This window comes from Mastigoproctus giganteus, chromosome 3 (genome assembly GCF_048544385.1).
Source record: "Mastigoproctus giganteus isolate SK-2022 chromosome 3, ASM4854438v1, whole genome shotgun sequence".
Classification (NCBI taxonomy): Eukaryota; Metazoa; Arthropoda; class Arachnida; order Uropygi; family Thelyphonidae; genus Mastigoproctus; species Mastigoproctus giganteus.
The window spans coordinates 197,086,437-197,114,222 of NC_143577.1; the positions used below are offsets into that span (position 1 = coordinate 197,086,437).

Here is a 27,786-nt window from a genome sequence, read left to right on the forward strand (position 1 = left end):
TCAAATTGTAACAGGGTGCTTAATGATTTTGTAATAAAGATGTGGGAACAATATTCCATGGCAGGGCGGATTTGCGATTTATACAGAGGGAGCAGCTGTTTGGAAGAAAAGTAACGCCGAGAGCGAAAGAGAAGACCAAGTTTTTTAGATGCAGAGGAAGCAATATTTGTGATGTGCTTGTGCCAAAAGAGATATATCATTTTGCCTAGAAATCGGAGTGTCACTAAAGATAAGCATAGGAGCAGAAGAATTCTTTTTGTGAGATATAAGACAAGACTGAGTTCTAGAAGGGATGAAATCAACTAAGTTGTCCTTGCCCCACTGGAGAATTACCTAAAGATCGGCATTTAAGGAATTGGTAGCAGATTTTCGAGAAGTTGAAGCTGATTGAGCAGGACAAGGTTTCTCAAAATGGAAAGTGGAATGCAATGTGCTATTATCGGCAAAACTATGGATAGGATTTCCAGTCAATGGAAGAAGGTCATTAATATACAAGAGGAAAAGAGTGGGGGAAAGAACTGAACCTTGGGGGACACTGGCATTAGTGGAGAAGCTAGAAGACAGAGAGCCATCTACCATCACCTTCAGTGAGCGATCAGAGAGAAAACTGGATAACCACTTACTAAAAACAGTTGACAAACCATAAGATGGAAGCTTGTTTAGAAGACCTTTATGCCAAACACGATCGAAAGCCTTTGAGCAACTACTTGTGTTTCACCAAACCTTTCCATTGAATTAGTCCATAAATGGGTTACATAAGCCAAAATATCACCAGTGGATTGACACTGATGGAATCCATACTGGCGATCGTTGATCAGATGGAAGGTTTCTAGGTAGTTTAGGAGTTGGCGGTTAATTGATTTCTCCATTACTTTAGAAAGAGTAGAAGTAATTGCAATGGGACGATAATTGGATGGGAGGGATTTGTCACCCTTTTTAGGAACTGGCTGGATATGAGCAAATTTCCAAGCAGAAGGAAAAACACCTTTGGAATAAGAAAGTGAAAAAAGGTGGCATAGAATAGGAGTAAATTCAGGAGCACAGGTTTTGAGAACAAGTGGAGAAATACCATTGGGACCTAGAGCTTTCTTAGCATCAAGATTCGTCAAAATCCTTCTGACATCCTTTTGACGGAAGACCCCATGAGTAATTGAATGGAGTGTGTTGGGAATGGTGGGAGGTGTTTTACCAAGATCATTAATACATGAGTTGGAAGAAAAATGGGATGCTAGTAGGTCAGCTTTATCCTTGGCTGAAGTGACAACAGAACCATCTGGTTTGGACAGAGGTGGGAGCAGAGATGGGTAAAAGTTGCGGCCAACAGCTTTGGCAAGAGACCAGAATGCTCGGCTATCTATTAGGGCAAGAAGCAAGTTTTTTACTCTTAGTCTGTTCAAACTAGTTTGGACTGATTTAATAACTGCTTTACAACTGTTGCGAGCTTTGGTGTAGGCAGAAAAATATCACTGAAGAATTAGAAACAAGCCAATTATGATATGCAACATTCTTCTCTTGAACAGCCTTAGCACATTTATTGGAAAACCAAGGTTTAGATAAAGGACAAGATTTTAAAGTGGAGTGTGGGATAAAGGATCCATTCTTACAAGAATAATTTCGCTGACACGATCTGAAGAGACGTTGACATCAGAAGTTTTGAAACAGTAATCCGACCAAGGAAGAGAAGAAAAGAAATCTTGCAGGTCATCCCATTTTGCATTCTTGTAATGCCAAACAACACGAGGTTCGGAGAAGCCATGAGATAAAGGTTCCATTGGAGAAGAGACAATCACCAAGTTGTGATATGAAGTGCCTAAAGGACCTCTCACTTCGATTGTGCACTTGGAAGGATTGTTTGTGAGAAAAAGGTCAAGCGTATTGGCTGTATGATTAGGATTGTCCGTTATTCTTGTAGGTAAATGAACAATCTGTGCAAGGTCATTAGTAATTGCAAAAGCCTCAGCATCTTGACCAGCTGGGTCGTTGTGACTAGAAAACGGAAGCCAGCTGGAGTTGTGAACATTAAAATCACCAAGGAAAATTATCTCACTGTTAAGAAAGTTGGACTGGAGAAAGTAAAGTTGCAAAAAGAGGAAGTCAAAGAGCTCCAAGTGATTAGGGGAGTTGGGAGAACGGTAGAGACAACAGATGAATTTGACACAATGAGGTAAAGAGATTTTAAGCCAGATAAAATCAAAGAGATTCCAAATTGCCAAGTCTGTGACAGGAAATATCAGAACGGACATATGCACAAGCACCACCTTTGAGGCGAAAGGAATCATACAGCGAATAATTTGGGCATCTGAGATGAACAGTAGTTGAATCAACCGATAACTGAGATTCTGTCAGAAAAAGTACATGGGGTTTGGCAGACTGCAAGTGGAAATGGACATCGCTGAGATTAGAATTGAGACCACGTATATTTGTGAAATGAATTAGGAAGTGCTTGGGAGGTTTAGATCTTTTCGCAGATAAGCTTGCTCTATTAGTTTGACAATTCATGGTGTATTCAATAGTAAGAAAAAGTGGGTGGGACATGCTGTATGAAGTAATGAAATTTTTGGATATGGTGTACACATGGTAAGAATATACCCAAATTCTTGACATAAAGTGGCCCCGACAATGCTCCCCGCATACACACTACTCGGACTCCCTCCAGTCACTATCTGGCAGAGTAGAGGTAGCAAGATTATACACTAGCTGATCCGGAAGCCTCCTAGAGAGTTACCAATAGGTTCGGTCCGGTGTACTAACTAGCGGCCAGCCTGCGAACACCGTTTTAGAGCTGTACCCTCAAAATGTAAGGAATATTGGATCTCGTCACGATGTTCATCATAACCTCAAAAGTCATCAATCATACTGCATGATGGAAGAGATAGGGAAGGGTTGACCGGAACTTAGCTCTAGAGACTAAACATGGGTTCCACCACTTCAAGCCTCCAATAAGCAAAGTGTTGGTATTGCACCGGTTGATGAGAGTCATCTACCACAGTTAGGTTAATTAATGATTCATCTCTAATAGTCTCTCCACTTACTGTCTCATAGACATACTGTTTAAGCTGCATGCCGCTTCTACAGATACTTACATGGGCACTGTTCTTCTGAATTGGCTTCTATAATTCGAGCTCTCTCTTTCAAAACAGTCTGAACAATTGTGGCCACCAGCCAACATCCATTTTACTATCCAACTTCAAACTCACAGAACCAACTTTTCATCTTCCTTGTTTATTCATTCAACTGCCGTTTCCTGAAAATTACAGTCTACAGAAGTTCAAGTCTAATGTCAACAAATATCTTCTTTCGTCTTCTCATCCTAAGTGACTAAGTATTATAGATTCTAATACTTCTCGTGTTTGGGGTTTACATAAAAAAAAAAAAAAAAAAAAAAAGAGGCTTAAGTTCTTCAAATTGCAGCAGCTGGAAACTAGGCACCTGTGAGGTGATCTTATTGAGGTGTATAAGGCCTTGAATGGATTTAGCAAGCTGAATTCTGATGGGATTCTTCCACTTGTTCAGATTACGGACCTAAGAGGGCATACATTGAAATTGAGGAAGGACAGATGTAGAATAGATGTGCGAAAATTTGCCTTTAGCCAGCGGGTGGTTAATTGCTGGAACAAACTTCCATCTGTCATGGAAGTTAGCATTTGTAGAGGCATATGATGCAAGAAAGCAAACTTATGCAGCATCAGCAAAATAAAAAAAAATAAAAAAAACCACTTCCATTTCATCCCTCTGTTCGTTCGAAATACCTGTCCAGCTGAGCCTTAAATTTGTTTAGGCTATCAACTTCCACAACAAGGGATGGAAGTCTGTTCCACCAACCAACTGCCCGCTGGCTAAAGGCAAATTTCCTCACGTCTATCCTACATCTGTCTTTTCTCAATTTGAATTTATGCCCTCTCAGGTGATTATTCTGAGCTAGAGGAAGAATCCCATCAGCATTGAGCATGCTCAAACCATTCAAGGCTTTATGCACCTCTATCAGATCACCTCGCCGGTGCCTAGTCTCCAGACACTGTAATTTTTAAAACTTAAGCCTTTCTTCGTAAGAGCAACCCTTTGTTCCATTCACTAATCTTGTTGCCCTTCTCTGTACTCATTCCAGCAGCTCTACATCCTTCTTGAAATGAGGCCTCCAGACCTGTATACAATACTCAAGGTGTGGCCTGACCATTGCCTTATACAAAGGAATAATCACCTCCTTATCCCTGCTAGAAAAATTCCTGTATATCATTGACAAGACACCATGAGCTACTCTTGTAGCCCATCTGCACTGCTCAGAGAACTTCATATCTTCCTGCACAATTATTCCCAGGTCCTTTTCATTCTCTACCACAGAGTTGATACGTTGCTCTGGGGTTGCTGTTTCTCATATGTAATACTTTACATTTGTCAATGTTAAACTTCATTTGCCACCTCTCAGCCCATCTGCTCAACCTTTCCACATCCTGTTGCAGTAGCATAGTGTCAGTAGTAGTAGTAGTGGCATGTGATGCAAGAAAGCAAGTGTATGAGCTTATGCAGCATCAGCCAAAAAAAAAAAAAAAATTAGCACTATTCTCTCCAAATGCCTGTCCAGTTCCTCCTTAAATTTATTTAACCTATCACCTTCCACAACGAGAGATTGAAGTTTGTTCCAGCAATTAACCTCCCGCTGGATAAAGGCAAATTTCCGCACATCTATTCTACATCTGTCTTTTCTTAATTTGAATTTATGTCCCCTTAGGTTGATAATCTGAACAAAGGAGTTGGATCCCATCAGAATTCAGTGTGCTCAACCCATTCAAGGCCTTATACACCTCAATCAGATCAAGGTGCCTAGTCTCCAGCCACTGCAATTTGCAGAACTTAATCCTCTCTTGGTAAGAGGATCCCTTCATTCCCCTCTCCAATCTTATTGCCCTTCTCTGTACACGCTCAAGCAAATCTACATCCATCCTAAAATGAGGCCTCCAGACCTGTATACAGTATTCAAGGCCTGACCGTTGCCTTATACAGAGGGACAATCACCTTCTTTTCCCTGCTAGCAAAATTCCTATATATATCATTGACAAAATCCCATGACCTACCCTGGCAGCCTGTCTGCATTGCTCAGAAAACTTCATATCTGACTGCACAATTACTCCCAGGTCTTTTTCACTTTCTACCACCTTAAGTGTAGTACCACACAGTTGGTACGTTTCTCTGGGGTTACTTCTACCCATATGCAGTACTTTGCATTTCTCAAGGTTAAACTTGAGTTGCCACTTCTTAGCCCATCTGCCCAAATTATCTAGATCCTGTTGCAGTAGCACACTGCCATTACTGCCATTAACAACCCTGCCAACCTTTGTATCATCTACAAACTTCAACACTAAGCCTGATATACCTTCATCAATATCATTGATAAATATACAAAACAACAGAGGACCCAACACCGAACCCTCTGGGACTCCACTAATAACATTAGTCCACGAAGAGCAGCACCCATTAATTACCACCCAGTGTCTTCTCCCACTCAACTATCCTTTTATCCATTGTAGCAACATACCCGTAATACCATTCTGCTCCAATTTGTACAATAGTCTTCCATGCGCAACAGTGACAAAAGCTTTCCTGAAATCCAAATATATGATATCAAAATTATTTTTTGCTTTCCAGTTCCTTTTTAACCATATCTATCAAATTTGTCAGACAAGACTTTCCCTTAACAAACCCATGCTGTGCCTGAATTATTGCTGCAGTCTTGTCTAGATGATCCTGCAATGCATCTTTAACCAGTGACTCCATTATTTTACCCGGAACAGAAGTTAAACTAACTGGTCTGTAATTACTCGTGTCAACCTTTGATCCCCCCTTTGTGAATGGGGATACATTTACACATCTCCGGTATGTGGGGACCTCCCCTGAGTCCAAGGATGCTCTCATAATTATGGCTAAGGGTTTGCTTAGTTGCTTTGCCGCCTCCTTTAACATAACTGGATGGATCCCATCCACCCCAGGTGCCTTTCGTATGTTTAACTTCAACAATTTCTCCTCCCAGTTATTACAAAATCATTAAGCACCCTGCTACAATTTGATAACCTTCTGCCATTTTCAAACCTTAATAACTCCTCATGTGTGAATGTAGATGCAAAATACTTATTCAGTTTGTTTGCTATCTGAGCAGGTTCATCAACAGTCGAACCATCGATATCAAGTGGACCAATCAGATTCATCTCCTTCTGTTTAGAGTTTATATAAGTAAAGAAATCCTTGCTGTTTTTCTTAGCATCTTTTGCCAAAAATTTCTCGTAATCAGCCTTTGCCTGCCTAACCTCTTTTGTGACCTGATTATAGACTAGCTTATATCTGCCATAGGCAGATATTAGCTAGTCTGTAATCCTCATATTATTTCTCATATCTGCCTATGGCAGATATGAGGAATAACTGTTTATCACAACCCTCTGCCTCCTGCCCTGAAGCCACTCTGCTATCCATCTAAGGATTTTCCCTGTGATTCTGACCTGTTCCAGCTTATAAAGTAACCGCTCATGTGGGACTGAGCCAAATGCTTTGCTGAAATCCAAATAAACAAATGTTGAAATTATTCCCTAAGTTCAGCTCTTGAGTGACCCTGTCAAAATTGCAAACCAGATTAGTTAAACATGATTTTCTCTTTGTAAAACCATGCTGGGTATCCTTCAGAATTCCATTTCTATCTAAGTGATCCTGAATTCCACCCTTGATCATAGTCTCCATGATTTTCTCTACTACTGAAGTTTGACTAACTGGCCAGTAATTTCTCACTTCTCTCTTAGAACTGTCCTTATGACATTGGAGATACATTGGCACTTTTCCAAGCCGACCGGGCTAGCCAGGTGGGTAAAGTGCCTGCCGTGCAACCCAAAAGTTGCGGGGTTTGAATCCTGCCTCGGGCTTGGATCAAAGTACTGCACAAACCTTGGGAGGTGCACTATGGCCACAGAAGCCGATGCGCCAACTACCAAAAAAAAAAGAAGCACTTTTTCAATGTAATGGAATCACTCCCTAGTCCAGTGATGCTCTCATAATTAGCCTCAATGGTTCAATGCACTCCGTTGCTGCCTCCCTTAAGATTATAGGGTAAATGCTATCAACCCAGTAGCCCTGCTGGTTCCTGTACTGTCAGCCCTATTATGCCTTCTTGTTCATGGGTGATGATGAGGTCTAGAATATTATTTTCCCTAGTACTTTCCCTGACATGTTGATAGAAATAGCAATCATCTAGTTGATTTAAAAATTTTGTCCCCCATGTGGAGTTTCCTTCCAATTTGCTCCAATCAATTAGAGGCAAATTGAAATCGCTCATAAGACATTCATGTTCACTTGCCCATTCCATTTGCATGTAGAGGCTCTCATTATGATCTTCACATTCACCTGGCCTGTAGATTACTCCCAATCTCATATCTTTGCTTCCAACTATTTCACACCATGCAGATTCTATACTAGCATGTGAAACGTCTGAATCCGGGAAAGCTTTCGTCGCACTCAGGCTACTTTTGATAGCAGCATGACCCCACTGCCCCTTCTATCTTTCCTGTCCTTCCTAAATACATTATACATACCATATTGAAACTCCACCCTTATCTCTGGGTGGCACCACGTTTCTGTTATCCCTATTGTTTCAGTGTTACTTGGCCTAACCAACAGTTCGAATTCACTCATTTTATTGATGACACTTCTGACATTACTGTATAAACAACTAAGACTTGGTGTTCTTTTATAGTTAACTAACCTGATACACCCCTTAAAGTTAAGCTTCCCTGGCATTTGCTTCCTGCTTATTTGAAATGCTTTTGCCCTCAGAACATCTTGCTACTATGTTCTGTTGCGGTAACAAACAAATACTCTTGAGGTATGTGCAAGAGTTAATTTGACCAATACTATCAGATAAACGTGTATCTATATTACCCTTGTTCCCCCAAACTAGCAGTTTTCCCGAACCTTTAAGGTATCCTCAGTAATACGGGCAAAAACTTTTGCACCTTTGTTTAAGCCAACCAGGGTAGCCAGGTAGGTAAAGCGCCTGCCTGGCAACCCAAAGGTCGCAGGTTCGAATCCCACCTCGGACTTGGATCACAGTAAAAATGCAAAAACTTTGGGAGGTGCATTATGGCCACGGAAGCTGATGTGCCAACAATAAACAAAAAAAACAGACCCTTTGTTTAAATGTATTCCATCTCTACAAAACATTCCTTCTACCTACAAGTGCAGGCCAAGCTGATAAAAATTTACCCCAAAAGCCTTGCAGAATTCTTCAAGTCTTGAGTTAATCCACAATGCTTTTAGCATATAATCCCTCCTATCGTGCCTGGGCAGAATTGCAGACACATAGACATTGTGACCTAACTCGCTGAATTTCTTCAGCATGGTCCTATATTTGTTTAACAAATCATCAGATTGTGTATGCTTAATGTCATTAGTCTCCACATGAATAATAATATTCTCTCCCCCCCCCCTTAAAATCTGATCTGTTGGTGACATCATGAATACTTGCTCCCGGCAGACATACCCTGGTTTTAGTCCACCTATCCTTATTAAAAAGAATATTTCCCCTACAATGGAGTCTCCTAATAGAACTAAGTCCTTTTGAACCAGAGTAGTTTCTCCTCCACTTTCCTCTCAGTTATTAAAAAATCATCTGGCTCAATGGCTTACTTCACGTCTGGCATTCCCCTCCCTGAATAACATTCTCATGTGTGAATGTAGATGCGAAATACTCATTTCGTTTGTTAGCCACTTGAGCAGGATCATCAACAGTTGAACCATCAATATCCAGTGGACCAATCTGATTCATCCCTTTCCTTCTAGAGTTTACATAGGTAAAGAACTCTTTGCTGTTTTTTTTTTTTTTTTGCATCCTTTGCCAAAGATTTCTCATCTGCCTTTGCCTGCCTAATCTCCTTTGTGACTTGGTTACAGACCAGCTTATATCTATCATAGGCTTCCATGTCACCCATCTCAGGTGCAGAATCTCAGCAAGAGGAACAATCCCGTCAGCATTGAGGTTCTTCTCTGCCATATGTGTCATTAGTTCATCTTGGAGGTAAAGCCTAGTAACCTCCAAGATAAATTCTTTGAATGCTTCCCATTTTGAATTTGCTATTGGTGACATCATCAGTTGGTTCCACCGTATAGAATTTAAATACTGTCTCAGACCTCCGTATTCACCTTTATGAAAGCAAAAACCCTTCCCCTTACTCTTGACGGTTACCTCTTTGAGTAAATACCACTTCAGTACACTGTGATCACTGCCACCTAGTGATTCCTTTCTCTGCAGATTCTTAATGCACGAAGAATCACTACTGATAATCAGATCAAGAGTATTACTCCCTCTAGTTGCCTCCCAAACATGCTGATGTAGAAAATAATCATCCAATAAATCCGCAAAAGCCTTGCTAGTGTGTATGTGACCAACCCACAAATTCCAGTCAATATCTGGGAAATTAAAATTCCCCATTATAAGACTCTCTGATTTACTGGCCCACTATTTCCCTGTACAGTTTCTTATTATACTCATCAGAGTCATTAGGCCTATAACACACTCCTACTCTCAATTTTGATCTCCCAATGCTTACTTATGTCGCACCAAACTGACTCGACACTGCACTGTCCAGCGATGGCGACTGGCTTCCTTGGATTAGGCACGTCTGCTCGCCACGAATGCCAACAGTAAAAATTGATCTGTTGCAGATGAAATAAATTGTATGTAAATGAGAAAATACCAATGTTGCTTGTATTCAGGAACCTTTATGTGAATGATAAGATAGCTGGTTATCCCTTTTCTGTAGAGTTATATGTAATCCTTGTCATGAGCCCATATATATTGTTATATATAATCCTTGTAAGAGCTGCAATAATTGTTTTCAATTCTGATTTAGTATTAACCAAAATTGAATCCTTATGTAACAGTCTTGCAGTTTGTATTAACATTCAGTCTGTTGGTGCCATTTGTTTGTTTCAGTGTATTTTAAATACAACTTTGACATTCAGTCATATTTAGCATTATATTAATAATGCTTTTGATAGGCTAGGAGATTTGCCTGTATTGTTTGCAATTGATTCTAATTCCAAGAGTTCACTTTGGTTCAGTGGCACTGCTGATGAAAGAGGGAAAGCTTTAAGTGACTTGATAGCAGTGCTGAAGTTTGCAGTTCAGTCAACCTGGGGAGGACTCCACCTTTTGGACAGTAAATGGTGAATCAAACATTGATGTAACTCTTACTAACTCAATTGGTGCTAGATTTGTCTTTGGATGGAAAGTCAAATCTGATTGTGTATTGAGTGATCAACGTGTGATATTTTATGAAATCGATGCATATAGGGAAAACAGTTTTGGCTTTGATTCATTTAAGACGCTTTGCGGTTAAGTATGCAAACTGGGATAGCTTTGAAAAAAGTCTTCAGCAAACTGTGGTCACGGTCCCTGAATTATCTAACATGATAGGTGGGAATTCTGTGGAGTTCTTGCATGATGCATATGTGTAACTGCTATGAAACAGAAACAGATAAAACAGACTGGTTAAGTGATGGACACCTCAGCTTACTCTTTTGAAAAAAACAGGTTAATAAGGCTAGAAAGAAATTTCAGAAAGGCAAACGTAGAGAAAGTGCCTTGGAAATTATTAGATTAAAGAAACATTATCAGTCTTCATAACTAGTATGTCCATACTATCACTAAATGGAAATGACTGCTGGAAAACATTGGTAAAAATAGCAGGAAATAATGACCCTTGGGAATTGGTTTATAAAATTTGTACTGGCAAATTCAGAGCAGCTCCTGACATTATATATTCTATTGGCAGTGACCCCACTGAGACGTCTAATTGGAAAGATGCCATGAGTGCAATCTAGATCATCTTATAGGTAATGATAATGTGACTGATAATCCATGTATTAATCTAGATGAATTCGTTGGATAAGTCTTATGGTAATGACATTGCAGAATTACCCTTTACCAATGATGAATTTCTCACTGTTGTTAAGTCCATTAAAAATAACAAATGTCCAGGTATGGACCTGCTGGAGGGGGAAGATAATAAGTTCTCTAATCTTTATTTGAATGAATTGTTACAAGTTTTTAATAACTGTCTAAGTGTATTTCCATTGCCCTGGAAAGTTACTCTGCTCAAGATTATCCTAAAATCTCCAACCAAACCAATGAGTTCACTTGCTTCATATTGCATTGCTTCCTGGTCTTAGTAAAGTTTACGGGAAGCTTTTGGCCATGTGGATTACTATCTACCAAAAATAATAATATTGGCCTTTCAAACAGACAATATGGCTTCACTCCTAGTGTAGGCACTGAGGATGCACTGCAGTCTTTAGATTGCAATATTTGGGAATTAATTATAAATATAACTTGAATTTTTGTAGGCTTTGCTGGTGCCTTTGATTCCATTAGCTGGGACGGTGTTTTGATGATGTTGCACATGGCTAAATGTTCTTTTAATATTTTCTCTGTAATTAAAATGATTTTAGAGATTGCACAGTAAGAGTTAGTTGAATTTTGGGTCAATTATGCGTCATGTGACTCCAGGCTGTCTGCAGGGAATCTGTCTTTGACCCTTTAATGTGGAACTTGGTTTTGCAAGATTGGCTAAAGACAGACTTTGAACACTTGCATACAATAGCTTATGCAGATGATAAGGTAATACTTGTGAACAGAAATTCCAGAAAAGAATTTTTGTGCACAAAAATAAGCTTGAAATAAGATCTGATCACATATTGAAAGAATTAAATTATGCAAATGGTGTGGTTTACATAGGTTGACAATATCTGCATCCAAAACTAAAATCAAATTTAAGTTAAAGGATAAATTGGCTCTTAGTAGACCTTTTCTCGTAAGGTTAAATGATATTTCCTTACGGCAGATGTTAATAATTAAGTACATACTTGGGATTATGCATTTCTAGTGGCTTGAACTTTATATCAGAGAAAGTGAAGAAGTTTATTGCAGTGATCTCAAGAATAATGCAATTGGGATAAAGGAGAAAGCACTTCATTTGATTTTTAATTGGATTTTTCTGCCTATTTTATGTATGATGTATCAGTCTGGGTTGGCCATGTAGCCCAAGGTAAGAAACACCAGAAAGCTTTATTCTATACATAGTTATGTTACTCAAAATGTTTATGGCCAGCGTTACTCAAAATGTTTATGGCCAGCAGAATGGTATTCATGGAAGCTTTGCAAGTGTTAACTGGCAAAATGCTGCTTGATTTAGTTGGTATTTAGAGGCCTGTCCTTTTATTTGAGAAGAGGTATAAAATCCGAGTTGATGCACATTAAAATTAACCCTTTAAATGATTTAAACAAAAAGAAGAGGATTTTGGAGTGCCATTTTTATAATGGCAAAACAGATGGAATTTTTCCGAAAAGGTAGAATAACATTCAATTTTCCCTTACGTTAATGGTGTAAATTATTAAACTGATCTGTTTAGTACCTAATCTACATTGTACATTCTTATTAACAGGTCACAGATCATTTTTGCTAAACTGCATAATCTTTGGATCATAGAAAGGTGCAACTGTATGTGTGGTGATCTAGAAACATGGGAACACGTTATTTTTAATTGTTTGGAATATGCTGATTTATGCTTGGAATTACTAAATAATATTGTTAATGTTACTTTTTTTGGTGGGTGGGATTGAACTGTCCTCTTTTTAAAAAAAAAAAAAGAGAATTTTATTGCCTTTTTCAAAATTTTCCAAATTTGGTTTTCTGAAGAAGGAATATGCTTTTGCAATTGGAAGGGTTAAGATTAAATGATGGATGAATTGGTGGAATGTACCCTCTTATTTACATGGAATAGTATGTTTTTTTTTGTACAGGAACAGAGAAATTTCTTTGCAGAAGTGGACAGGATGTTGGTACTCTGTTTCCTGTATGGGTGGGTGTCCACTTCTGCTCCTGCCAACACTGTTAGCAAGAGGCCTTAACTATAGTTTTTCTTGGGTTGATCCTGCAATAATAGCTTCTTCCAGTTTTGGTTTTTATAATTAATATGGATAACTTTTGTTGAGCTCTCTGGCTGCTGGTGGATTGATATTCCTTAAACTGTTTATCTTTTTGGAGATTACTGTGGGCTACTGCAATGCAGTGTGATGATCACTCTCTGGGATGTTGACGTTTGTGTGCAGACAGTTTCTTCAGTGGTTTCTTTTGTAACTACTAGTATTGATTGACTATATTGCATGACTGCTTCTAATTGAATGTGTTTGGACTCAACTTGATTACAAATGTAAGTTTCATGCTGCTGTAACTGTTGATGTGTAGTTCCCTGTACTGCTCAGCTATTTGAATGATTTTAGTATTTTTTTTTATCTTGCTTGTCCAGTTCATTGTTCTGTGGCTAATTTTGGGATGAGCATTGTGAGGTATATTTAGTTTGTCACCAGTAATCATACAGCTTCTTGTGTTCAGTGGAACAGAACATGTTGCCTTGCTGTGCAGCTGTTGGAGTAACTTCGGTATTCTGTTTATCCTGCTTGTCCAGCTCGTTGTGTAGCTGAGTTCAGGATGACCATTGCAAAGTATGGTTAGTTTGTCATGTTGTACTAATTGAATTCATATATGATTTACATTATATTTCTGCCTATAAGATAATTGTCAATAATTGTATATTGTACCATGTGTATAATATAGGGGAGGTACCCATAGACTGGAAATGTGCAAATGTGACCCCAATTCACAAAGGAGGATCAAAGGCTGACACAAGTAATTATAGACCTGTGAGCTTAACTTCTGTTCCAGGAAAATTAATGGAGGCACTGGTTAAAGAAGCACTGCAGGATCATTTAGACAAGACTTCAGTTATAGCTCAGACACAGCATGGTTTTGTTAAGGGGAAGTCTTGCCTGACCAACTTGATTGGATACTATGATGCAGTCACAAGAGAACTGGATGCAGGGAATAACTTTGATATTATATACTTGGATCTTAGAAAGGCTTTTGATACTGTTGCACATGGAAGACTGCTACACAAATTGGAGCAGTGTGACATTGGAGGCAAATTGCTGCTATGGATAAAGGGGTGGTTGAGGGGGAGAAGACAGAGAGTGGTAATCAATGGACACTGCTCATCGTGGACTGATGTTATTAGTGGAGTCCCTCAGGGCTCAGTGTTGGGTCCATTATTGTTTTCTGTATTTATAAATGATATTGATGATGGTATATCGGGCTTAATGTCCAAGTTTGCAGACGATACAAAGGTTGGCAGGGTTGTCAAGGACACTACTGACACTATGCTGCTGCAACAGGATCTGGATAGGTTGAGCAGATGGGCTGAGAGGTGGCAAATGAAGTTTAACATTGACAAATGTAAAGTACTACACATGGGAAACAGCAACCCCAGAGCAACGTATCAACTCTGTGGTACTACACTGACAGTGGTAGAGAATGAAAGGGACTTGGGGGTGGTTGTGCAGGCAGATATGAAGTTCTCTGAGCAGTGCAGACGGGCTGCAAGAGTAGCTCATGGAGTATTGTCAATGATATACAGGAATTTTTCCAGCAGGGATAAGGAGGTGATTATTCCATTGTATAAGGCAATGGTCAGGCCACACCTAGAGTACTGTATACAGGTCTGGAGGCCTCATTTCAAGAAGGATGTAGAGCTGCTGGAACGAGTACAGAGAAGGGCAACAAGATTAGTGAATGGAACAAAGGGGTGCTCTTACGAAGAAAGGCTTAAGTTTTGCAAATTACAGTGTCTGGAGACTAGGCACCAGCGAGGTGATCTGATAGAGGTGTATAAAGCCTTGAATGGTTTAAGCATGCTCAATGCTGATGGGATTCTTCCTCTTGCTCAGAATAATCACCTGAGAGGGCATAAATTCAAATTGAGGAAAGACAGATGTAGGATAGACGTGCGGAAATTTGCCTTTAGCCAGCGGGTGGTTGGTTGGTGGAACAGACTTCCATCCCTTGTGGTGGAGGTTGATAGCCTAAATAAGTTTAAGGCTCAGCTGGACAGGTATTTTGAACGAACAGAGGGGTGAAGTGGAAGTGGGTTGTGTTTTTTTTTTTTTTTTTTTTTGGCTGATGCTGCATAAGCTTGCTTTCTTGCATCAAATGCCTCTACTAATGCTAATTCTAATATGTATAGTGGATATATAGTTTTGGCTAGGGGCTGCTTTACTCAATAAATGAAAAAAAGATTCTACCCCTACAATACTCTTAATACACTTACATCACACCAATTGCTCTTAATGTCAATGCCTGTAATCCCCATCCTCTAATTAATCAGAGGATGGGTTTTATGCTCCAGCATGCTTAACTACCCCTCTTTAATTACTGTTTTTCCTTCTTTTTTTGCAATGTGTTCATTGACTTCACTTTATACTTCTCCTTTTACTAGTATTTACTGTTCCTCCCACCTGCTCTTGAACATTTCATTTATACTGTTGCATATTGTCACATACTCTACTATTTCATAACTAATCATAGACTAAAAATATTTCTTGGCTAAATGCCTAAGGTTATGAAGAAGTTGGTATATGCATGGTTACTGCACATACACAGTGAGATATAATTGAACGATGCATTCACATAACTGAGCAGGAAGTTTGCTCCACCAAACTGTGCTGATAACTACTGTATGTTATATTATGTGTATATTAACTGCTGTATGTGTATATTAAACCAGAAGCAATGAATTCAGTGACCCCCCCCCCCCTTGCCATAAACTTTGCCTGGCTGACTGTCAACTCCTTACCCATGCATCCCACGGAATTACTAATGACACCATTGCCTCCGGCGTCCCCGGAAGCCCTTATGGGAAGTGATCCTGCTCTTCTGGGAGCATTTTCACACTAGGCTGTCCCCCCCCAGTAACCGAGGGGGGATAGCCCAAAACTTCATTGCCTCCAAATTCAACCATAGATTTGTGGAGGACATTGTCTGACAGCATTTTCAGTGCCCTACCAGATCATCCCAATATACGCCCGATAAACCGAACTGTCCCGGTTATCCGGAATTTGCTAAATGGAAGGAAAAGCAGAAAAAATTATGGAATCCTTGATGCAGTCACAAAGTGACTACCTCTACATTATTGACAAGACAGAAGAGATGGAGGACACCCGATCAGAGGCCTCTCAAGCCAAGCGAAAAATTACAAGCGAGTGACCCGCTCCCAGACAGAATCTAGAGAGCAGCCTGACCCCACAGCATCTCAAAGGGAAACAAACAAACAATGATGACAAACAACAGGAACCACCCTCTTCCAGAGGACTCTATGAGAAAACACTCATTTTAAAAACGGCCCTTGAAAATATATTCAAAGAGAACCCTAACAGAGAATCCTCTGGACTGAGGTTTCAAATTGTGACAATATTTCACAAAATGGAGACGATTCTCCATGATACATACATAGAAAGTGAGAGAATAGCTACGCGGCTACAAACCTATATGGAATATGGGGCAAACAAACTGCCATAGCGTGCCCCCCCACATATGCCCAAGCACTGAGGAATATACCAGAAAAGGCAGAGAAAATAAAGAAAGTGGAAATCTGACAAAAAAAAGTATTATTGAAAATCCCGAACATCGTCATACTGAGACCCACCGGAGAAGAGACCCTCCAGTGAACAAATAAAGCAAAAAAGTCATAAACAATCTCAGAGGACTTCGAAGACACTAGGATAAAGTCTATCCGGAAAACAAGAAGTCCTGTCATCTTAATTGAGATGGAAAGCAAGGAGGAAGCCAAGGGGATAATAACAAACCCCAAGATAAATGCCCAGGGACTCATGGCAGAGACCCCAAAAAAAAAGCCCATCAATAGTTATTGTCAATGTGGATCAAAATCTACAGCTACAACAATTCACGGAAGAAATATATAGAAGAAACCTAAAAAGCCACCTACTGAATCAAGAAGGGGTGGCACACAGGTCCTAAAAAACCAAAGCAGGATTTTTATTGAGTGGAACTGCCTCTGTTTTAGAGAGCATGTGGCCATACCGACGTGCTTTAGATGTTGCAAATATGGCCATACCGACGTGCTTTAGATGTTGCAAATATGGCCACACCACTCACACCTGTGCCCAAAAGGAACCAACCTGCAGCCACTGCTCAGAGAGGGGACATGATTTTAAGAACTGCCCCAACAAAACTAAGGAACCCATCTGCACCAATTGCAAAAGCCGTAGAATGGAACACAACCACTCCATCCGAGACTCAAACTGTCCCACCTATCTCAAGTAAAAGGCACCTACCAACAAAGAATAGATTATGGGAATACAACATAAAAAATACAATTGCGGTGTACTAAAGATACACCAACTAAACGCCCACCGAGCTCGAGCGGTTGTTGAGCAGGTACCAATCCAAGCAGATGAGGATAATGCCGACATTATCATAGTCCTAGAACCATATCCCAATCAGAAACAAGTAAGGGGATACCCGCTCAATTATAAAATTGTGCAAAGCAATGAAGACACTCCTTGGGGCAGCAGTACTAGTAAGAAATCCAGAGATAACGGTTATAAAGATACCACAGCTTTGCACGCCCTGGGCAGCCTGTGCCCATATAATATGCTCCATAGGCAGCTACTACATTATAGCCCTCTACTGTAGGCCTGGAGTAGAAATCGACTTTGCCACAACATATCTACAATCAGTACAGACAACCCTGGCAGGGCATAAAATCTTGATTGGAGTGGATGTTAACTGCTAATCACCTGTCTGGCACAGTGCCGCACCGGACCGCAGGGGAACCTCAAACGGATGGAAACTAGAAGACTTCCTAGCAAATTCAATATTTACAGTCATAAACCAGCCGTTCTGCCTCTCAACATCTTGTAACATGCTATGGGAAGAAACGATTGACATAACTTTTAACGTCCAAAAAAAAAGAGATACAAACAGTTACCCACTGGACTGTACAAAATGCACAGACTGTCTGACCACCGAGCCATCACTTACAGCATTCAAAAGAATCAGGCTAGAACAGTTGCCACAAAATACCTGTCAAACAGATTTGCAATCGGGAAAGCAAATTGGGATGCCTATTGCAATTTATTATCCACCCAAGGGAGACAGTACATGGAGGACTTGGACAGACAGGAGACCAAAGGCAAAAGGACAGACCTCAGCCAGTTCGCACAAGATATAACCTGCATAATCACCAATGCAGCGGAAGCGGCCATGAAAAGGAAAACTCCGATGACGGGAGCCATGCCATGGTGGACTCTGGAGCTGCAAAGAATGAGAAGACAAGCAGGATAAAAGAAAGCAGTATCAAAGGGCATGAAGAACATGGGCCCGAGGTGGAAGTCGTGGAACAGAGACAACAATATAGACAAATCCGAAACTTTTATACAGAAACCATCAAGAAAAACAAGAAAACATCCTGGGAACGACTTGTCCAAGTAACGGGAAATATTGAACCCGGGGGAGTGGTGTATAAAATCACCACAAACTCCCCATTGGCAAAGTGATGACTGCAACAAAGACGGTGCAAGGAACACTCACTGCAACATGGCAAGACTCAATAAATAATATACTCAGCAATCTAATCCAAGACCCACCAGGCATACTAACAGAGGACCAGAAAGCCATCTGCCAAGCAAATGAAGAATATGAGACCCAACAACTAGAGCCCCCTTTCACAGCCAACGAACTACAAGAAGAGGTATCACAAACCAGGAACAAAAAGTGCCTTGGCCCCCGATCTCATCGAGCCGGAAATGGTCAAGAAAGCAGCGGAGGTTATGCCGGACCTCCTGCACTGTACAAAACCTGTATCAAAGAGGGCCAGTTCCCCACCAGCTGGAGGATGGCCAATCTAAAACTGATCCTCAAAAATCAAAACAGACACTAGGAAAATTCCAATTCATATAGATCCATAGCCTTATTGTCGACACTCAGCAAGCTTTAGGAAAGATTATTACATAAAAGGATCCACAACCACTATAATGAGGCAAACCTGAATTCACCCAAGCAATACAGCTTCAAATCGCAATCTTCGCCCATAGATGCAATCCAAGGCCTAATCACTAAAGTGATGCAGTGTACCAAGAAATATTTCCTGGTTATAGCCGTCGACTTTGCTGGGGCGTTCGACACACTCTGGTGGCCGAGCGTCCTGGCAGCTCAGGGCAGCGAGAACACCAAGCAATTTGCACAGGAGCATTAAAACGTATCTCTTGAATAGAAACGTCTAAGTAATAACGCCCTACAAGAAGTTGACCTGGCCGGTCTGCAGTGGCTGCCCTCATGGATCTGTCCTGGGGCCGCTCCTGTGGAACATGGTGTTTGACCAGTTCCTCACCATGGACCTGGGCAAGGTGGAGGCCCAGGCCTTCACAGACAACCTCGTCCTCAAGGTCGCGGCGGATTCTGGACAGAACCTTGAAACGCTTGCAAACCAAGCCCTTGAAATCTTGCAGGACTGGACAAAACTACACACCTTAACAATCTTGCCAACGAAGACTGACTCAATACTACGAAGGCGGTTAAACCTTAGACCACCACAAATCAAGCTGGCAGGACAAACAATCAAACTGTCAATGCAAATTAAATATCTAAGACTGATCATCGATCAGAACTTATCATTTAAACCACACCTAATCTATCTAAAAGAGAAACTGTGGAAATACACAGCGCTCATTGCCAGAGTTACACGCAGGGACTGGGTGCTAAACAGGAGAACCCTGTCCCTGTATTATAAATCCATCTTCATCCTGATAATAACATATGGATCTCCCATATGGTACAAGAAAGCAGGAACAGCAGTGAATAAAAGGATACTGGACATGATCCAACATGTCCAGTATCCTTTACTGGACAGTTGAATAACAAGAGCATGTAACACATTTAGTACGAATGCCCTACAGGTCCTTGCAAGGACCCTACCCTTGGATTTAGAGGTAACCCGCAGTGGACTCATGTATCTACTAGCCAAAGGAACCCAAACCACCTACAACGGTCTTACCATTGACATCACCAAAAACAGGAAAAACGAGAAACAAAATAGTGGACCACCTCATACAAATTTGGCAGAGAAGATGGACAGATGTGGAAAAAGGAGCGATAACAAAAAAATGTATTCCCCAAGTAACCAAGCTGTATCTGGGCCTAGCCTTTCAAGGTAAAATTAAATGCCTTGGGCATAATCGAAGAATCTCTGCAGCAAACTAGAAACATGGCATCACGTTATGCATGAGTGTGAAATATATGAAGACATCAGATGTCAAATGATCACGAGAATTAAATACATCCCTAACACCCAGGAACACCATCTCCTGGATACACCAGAAGAATTTGCGGCCTTTAGTTTCTTTGCCCAAGACGTCTTCTCCAGAAGAAAACTACAAATAGCCATCCACCAAGGCCAATAGGAGCAATGAAACCAAATATGGACACCAAGGACAGGGATATTGGCAGATGGTTGATGACCATTGGAATGTCACCCAAAGTTGAGAACGGAACACTACCCGTTTAAGATAACCGAAACCACCTGATAGGGAAGTAAACAAAAAAAAAAAAAAAAACCAGCTACCACACAATCAAAGAAAGATGCTGAACCAAAAAAAAGAGGAACACAAGGATGGGGCTTGCCAAATGAGTGACAATAAAGAGAAATAGACATGAGACAGGCCATATTGGAGACCTGAAGAGGGCACTCTAGCCCCCTTCACCTATAATCCTATAATTCCTAACTCTCCGGGAGGAGGGGATGGCCACACGGTCCTCCCCCCTTCTCGCCATCCCCTGTTTCCTCTCTGGTGGGGCATGGGCATGCCTCACTGAACCTGGGGCCGCATACTTCTGCCTTTTTCCCTCCAGTCTTCTGTCACCCCTCCTTCTCTATCTTCACGCTAGCAAAAGTCCCACACATCAAAATTAATACATCAAAACTGCCATATGCCCAGCATTCGGCCTAACAAATTAAAGCGACAATACCCCCACATCAACACAAATAATAAAAATCACTTTATTTTATTATTTTTTTTTGGTCCTAGCCACCGAAATCTCAGGAAACTAAGAGGCGCATGGCATTACACGATCCAAGATCCATACACCTTTTAATCTCTGTCATTTAAAATGTACTGTAATACACCACAAAGTAAACTATGCAGAGATGGGGTAAATCCCTGGTGCCACTTGACCCTAAAAACACTTATATGCGCACACACACACACACACACACACACTACTAACTTGGTAGTAAGTGAATACATAGAGGATGGCCTCGCAGTTGGCACTTAGCAGGAAGGGGGAATCTCTCCTGCTTATGGTTGAGAGACGTGTGTATGGTTGAGAGACAGTAGGATTAAAGTAATTCTAGCAGTGGCAGGTTGAATGGTATACCTATATGGTACATCCATTGTGTAGTGATCGCAGGGTGGTTGCCTGCAGTGCCACAAGTAAACTCGATTGAAAGGACTGGCTGATTAGATCTGGGTTGCAGATTGGGTGAGGTTTCTCTCCCTTTGGCAACTTCAAAACTGAGTGTGGTCTTGGCTGGTACCTGTCTGTGACAGGGGCTAATTAATCATAGCAGTTATACCAAGAATTGTATAGTAAATACCAAGAATTGTATAATGGCATATTTTTGTTTTGTTAAGGCTTGTCAAGAGTTGAGGTGAGGCAAAATGTTAGAAAGTAGAGACCTACCTCCCTGTGGTGGTGGTGTGATTGTCCATCCTCGCCGCAAGGCTAAAGGTCAAATTAATATTCTAATAATTAACAGTCTATTGGTATTTGAGTTGACCGGTAGGGTCTTCGTATTTTATTTTCTTTTGATGTTAAATTAAACAACTTGCCGATTGGTAGAAAATGTACGAATGAGACTAAGTCGCATTTGGGTGAGAACCCCGGTGGCGACTTGGGAAGGAAGCTCACTCAAATGACGAATGACTATCTTGGTAGTATATGAATGCATCGTTTTAGGAGACTGTTGCTAAATCGCTCAAGAATTTTCTTGAAATGGAGCTCACACCGTGTCCGGGACCTGTGGACCCCAACACCATGTTTCAAGTGTATGGCATGGCCATGTGCCCTGGTACTGCGATGCGGATGAATTCTGTGGTCACTGTGCCGGGAGAGGCCATACATTTAAGTCTTGCACTAAGCATGCAGACACGCTGAAATGTGTGAATTGCTGGAGAAGGAAGTCACCCTCAGCACATGCTGTGAATGACAGGATATGTCCTGATTATTTGTGAGACGTTGATATGCTAAAAAGGCGGACTGAATTAGACTGGATTTGGTTGCTGTGCTGAGGTGGATTTCCCCAGTAATAGAAATGGATGGCTTCTCCAGGTGGTGGCCGGGAGTTGCCGGTTGCAGTCCAACGTCTATGGTATATGGGGACTGGACGGATGTGAGTATGTCCTTGTAATGATACAGAATGGTAAAGTTGTAGTTGAAATCATTATGTATGTAAAAGAATCAATTTTGTATTATTTTTGTCTGGCGAGTTTCGGACTATGGTTTCCTGGATAGGGCAACCTACCTCCTCGTGGTGGGGGAGGAGACACCATTCCCGCCACGAGGCTAATGGTTGTGCTGTTCAGTTTTGTTTCTGTTATTAGTCAAGTTAGACTATTGTAATTGTTGTTGATATATTTGACTTACAATGAAATTGTAAAAGCATAACAATTGTGATAAAAGAGGCATATGGGCGAAAGCCCAGGAGGCCTTTTATGAATAGCTTGATAAATAACTACCTTGGTAGTATATGAATGCATTGTTCATTCAGACGTGTGAATTGAACATTCACATGTCCGAAGGATTTTGTCTTCTGCAAAGAGATTTGCTCTTCTGAGAATCACTAGGCCATGCAGACTGTGGCTACTGAAGTGTTATGCGTTCTTGCTGGTAAAATGCCAGCTGAGTTGGTAGTCGCTCAGTATGCCTTGCGATATACCCTTAAGAGAGGAGTCTCTAGACGGATTTTTGGCATCAGGTCGTGGCCGGTGGGGCAGGCTGCAGCAATGCTTGACTGTCATCTGAACTAAGATGAGTCAGTGATGAATTGGCAAATGCATTGGACCAATTCTGAGAAGGGTCAACATTTATTTGCCTTCGTGCCTTTGGTTCATGTAGTGAGTCGAGAAAGGCGTTGTTCCTAGCTCCAGTTTGGGCTTGCGGCTTGTGCTGTTCTCACCGGACATGGCCTGAAGTCAAGGTTGTTTCGGTTGGGGTTGTCCCCGATGGAGTTATGTGCTTGTGGGGAGCTGGAGACTGGCCTCCACGTGCTGCTTGAGTGTCCGATGTATGAGGACCTTGGAGCGGGGATGCTCGCTCTATCAGAAAATAATTTGGTACAGTTGTTCAATGATCAAAATAGTTTTTATTTTGTTGAGTTTGTAAAATATGCTTATACTAGAAGCAGGGCGATGCCTGGCTGGTAGTAGAGGCTTAACTCCTCATGATGGGGACGGTAATTTATGGTGGGGATGATAAGGTCCCGATCCCACTTCCATCTGGTGTAGAGGTGGGCAGTTTGATTAAATTAAAGGAAGAACTAGGCAAATTATAGGAGGGGATGAACAAGTGATATTATTTTTTTTTTTTTTGGCTAATGCTTTATAAACTAGTTTCCTTGCATCATATGTCACTAATAATAATAATTGTACTATTACATATGTTATGACTGTATGTTACGGATGAACTAAGATAAAATGTTAAATGGTTTTTTCTGGCTATACCTTGCATCAAAAGATGCACAGAATGGAATTGCTGTGTGATCCACTCATGACCTGCTTATTTTGGATTTCATCCAGCTTGAGGCTTTTATTAATCCCATTTCTGACAATCAAGATTTTCTGCTTAATGTCATTTGGCATCTACAAGCAGCATTCTGAAAGGCTTTGAATGAGATCTCCCACTCAAGCTAAGTAGTTTTGTGCCTTGTAGAAAATGAATAGTCAGATTATTCGTACTTAAATCCCCTACTATGTTAGGCAATAGTTTTATGACTGAATTATGCTGAAATTCTTATTTTGATGTGAGGACTAGCTGGATAAAATTCTGTGGTTGTATGTAGCCTTTATAGATGGTAATTTAGTTTTGAGATGTTTTAATTTGGATTAGTCATGTATAATGACATTTTCTTATTTTATTTCCTTAAACTGGATGTTTTCCTTTATAGGTACCATTCCAGTGAAGATAATATGAATGACCAGGTAGTTCCAGCCATGTCAGAAGTAGTAAGAGTTTTGGTGTCAAGTAATGTCAGTAGTTTTGTGACTGAGAAGCGTTTTCCCAAAACACTTACTATTGGAGAATTAAAAGGAAAGTTGGAAATGATTACAGGAGCATCTTTAACTTCGATGGAAATTCAGCTGAGGACAAAAGACAATCAGCTTGTCACCAAAATGGATAATGAATCTTCTTCACTTGAATCTTATTCAGTTGAAGATAACATGATAATTCATGTTGTTGATTCCAGTCATCAAATTGGTGATTTTGAAGATATTTCTAAAGTTCCAAAGTATGAAATGTCAGAAGAAGAATATGCCAAACGTGGTGAATCACTTAAAGCATTTAAGATGAAAAACAAACTAGGTCCCTATGATGAACAGAACAGGTTAGAAATGGAAGAGAAACTAAAGGAGGAAGAAGAAATAGCCAAGAAAATTAACATTGGTAGTATTTGTGAAGTTAAAGTTGCAGGACAACCAGTTAGAAAAGGAACAGTGATGTTTGTGGGAACCACTCATTTTAAGCCAGGTTACTGGGTGGGAGTGCAATATGAAGAGCCTTTAGGAAAAAATGATGGAAGTATAGATAACAAGAGGTATTTTGAGTGTCCACCAAAATATGGTGGATTTGTTAAACCTAAAGATGTTTCTCTTGGAGATGTAGCAGAAGAGAAAGAGAATATAGATGATGAAATATGATTCTCTTATGCTATTTTTTTTTTGAATTACTTAACTCTTGGCAATTTGCTTCAAGATGTGAATTTAGTGCACAGCTTCATTTATTTTATGAAAATGCCATTAAAGCATAAATGTAGAAGTTTTCCCAGGAAAAGGAATCTGTGAACTGTGGAATATATTTTCAAACTATAATTTATTTTGAATTGTTATTCTTCAATTGTTGGACTCTGCAGCTATTAATCAATTATGTATATAAAATTAATCACCAGATGTTAATGCAAACAAATTGTTGAATGAGGAAGACAGTTTTCTTTTTTCACAGCAATTTTGTATTCTGTTGGCTTACTGCAGAAACAGTTTGAGTTTCTACGAGCCAGTGGAGTATGAATTTTTTTTGGGAGGGATAATATTGGCTGGGGATTATATCAGGTAAAATTTTCCTTGTATCATTTTAATCATTAAAAGGCAACCTAGGGAGGTTTTTCTCTGAAGAAAGGGAATTCTTAGCTTTGCCTACCACTTCTTAATTTTATATATTTTGCAGTACAAAATAATACATATTATATAGATTACTGCATAAATCTTGTAGTACTATACAAAATTTGGGTTCCCTCCCCTCTTATTTTGTCAGAATACAGTAACCATATCTGTAATACATGTATAAAAGGCTGTGTTGATATATGGCAGTATATCAGCTAAATCCTCTCCTGCAACAGTAAATAGATATTTTATCAATGCCATGTTCAATTAATGTTTATGATATTCCCATTTGCTAATAGTTGGCTATGTTGAAAAGGGAGAATGATTTTGAAAGATCTTGGCCTGTCAAATAGATGTTTAAATAATGTCTTTATTGATTGAGCAGCATTAATAACATTCCTGTTATGAATAGCATTACGGTTGCCAAACATGCCATCCAGAATTACAGCATATGAAAGATCACTGATATTTGGATGTAGAAACCAGCATTACAATTCAGAAGAGCTCACTAAACTGCAGGCAGCCAGAAAAAATTGAAGTACACTTAAACTTGATTATCACAGGCAAGTAAAAGGCAGGCTAGCATTCAGCTTGAGAAAGTCTTGACACTGGAATCACTTAAAGTTTCCTACTGTAGGTGCCATTCAGTTTAATGTTGAGACTGATAAGAGGAGAGGCAGTTTTGTTCAATATTCACTTGATCTGTGAATATATTCTGTGTTCTTGAGTGTCAGACCAACCCTTAATTTCCAGAAGTTTTGTTCCAAGTTTGTTTGGGGATGTATTCATCCAATTCCTAAAAACAAATAATCTGGGACAGTGGAAGGACACGGGGCCAAAATCCTGCCACTCTGGCCCTGCTGGTATGCAATTTTTACAAGGCTTTCTTCAACTGTATCCTTTCAAATATTTCAAAGTTGGATTCGATATATTGTCTGGAAAAGATCTATTTAATGCCATTCATGTGATAATTGCAGCATAAAAATATCTTGATCTGTAAATGCTAATAAAATTTGCACTCTATGGTTTTGGATAATTTTTTTTTTAATATATTTAATAATTTTAAGTGGGAACCAATTCTGTATATTCTGTCATTGCTTTCAAACTGGAATGTCCTACTAATCACTCAACTGGATGGATCACCATTCTAGTATCTAAATTTGATGCATTGTTTTTTAAAAACATCATCCAATTTAAACATTTGTGGTAACATTCAGTTACTGTTTATTTTACTGAAATCTTGTAGATGAGTCTTCAGGTTTCTGTTGCTTTTTTAAAGGCACATTTGATATAAGAAGCAAAGGAATGGAGAAAAAAAAAAAAATGAAAGTTTCAATTTAAAGTTAATGTACACAGTACACTGCATTTTAATTGTAAATAATTAATGATTATAACAAAAGAGCACAAAACAACGTGAACCAAGAAAATTTTGCTTGTACATCCCCATATTGCCCATTCATTCCTCCAACCAGCACATTGGGGGGGGGGGACGCAATATCCAATGCTTCAGCTACGATATATGAAATATTGGATAGCCTGTTTTATGTATGGGGAAAAATATAATAACTGCCAGATTTCTATTGTTCCAATTTTAATAATTTGTCACAACTCAAAAAATAATTCTAAAATAGCCAAATATAAAATTTTGTGAAAATCCATCCACTGCAGTTTATTATTATTTACAGATAGCAAAAGAAATATTTGCTAGATTTCCGTTGGTTCAATTTTAACAAAATTTGGGATGGCTTCACAAATGACATGAGTGGGAGATCTATGGCCTCACTTAACAAGTACAGTTGTTATTTGGTTTTTAGGAGCATTAGCAACTAAGGCCATATTGCTCCGGGGATATGCAGTGGTCATTCCCTGACCTTTCCTCATCCTCCGTATTTGGTGGTCACAGGCTCGAACCCCGGTCTAATCAAGCAGCGTGTGCTATGCACTGCTGCTCCTGCCCATGGAGGCGCCTAACAAGTACAGGGCAATGCTGGAAAAAAGTTGAGTTAGAGTTAAATTTGAAAGTGTCTACAATTCTACTCAGATATGATAGGAGGGAGTACAGGCAATTCTCTGTTTACGAATGAGTTACATTCCAAAGCGTTGTTTGTTATACATTATGTGAGCTTTTACGATACGTATCGTATATGTTAGCAGCCATTTTAAAGCATTAAAACCATGAACTAAACATCGAATGGTTTACACAATACGTTTTATTATAATGTATGTATATGTTATGGTTTATCGTATACGATACGTAATGTAAAATAAGAAATGAAAAAAAAAAAAAAACAAGATATTGTACTTTTTAATTTTAATTAAAAAACGGAGTTACAAAATAGAAATAAAGAAAATGAGTACTAACATAACATATGTACTGTACATAAGTATTCAACATCTATGGGCCGTGACATGTTAATCAACCAGTTTTTTTACTGGCTAGATTAGTTTTATTAACCAAGAACAGTTCAGTATAA

General features: G+C 39.8%; 1 protein-coding gene across 1 annotated transcript in view; it reads left to right on the forward strand.

Moving 5' to 3' along the window:
- Nucleotides 1–26,211, forward strand: part of LOC150088555 (tubulin-folding cofactor B-like) — a 38,371-nt gene extending 12,160 nt beyond the window's left edge. The window contains exon 2 of the mRNA XM_090369559.1: nucleotides 24,103–26,211. Within this exon, the coding sequence (XP_090225685.1) occupies nucleotides 24,125–24,853 (729 nt within the window). The 5' untranslated portion in view covers nucleotides 24,103–24,124 and the 3' untranslated portion in view covers nucleotides 24,854–26,211. The remainder of the gene's footprint in view (nucleotides 1–24,102) is intronic.
- Nucleotides 26,212–27,786: the final 1,575 nt, after the last annotated feature.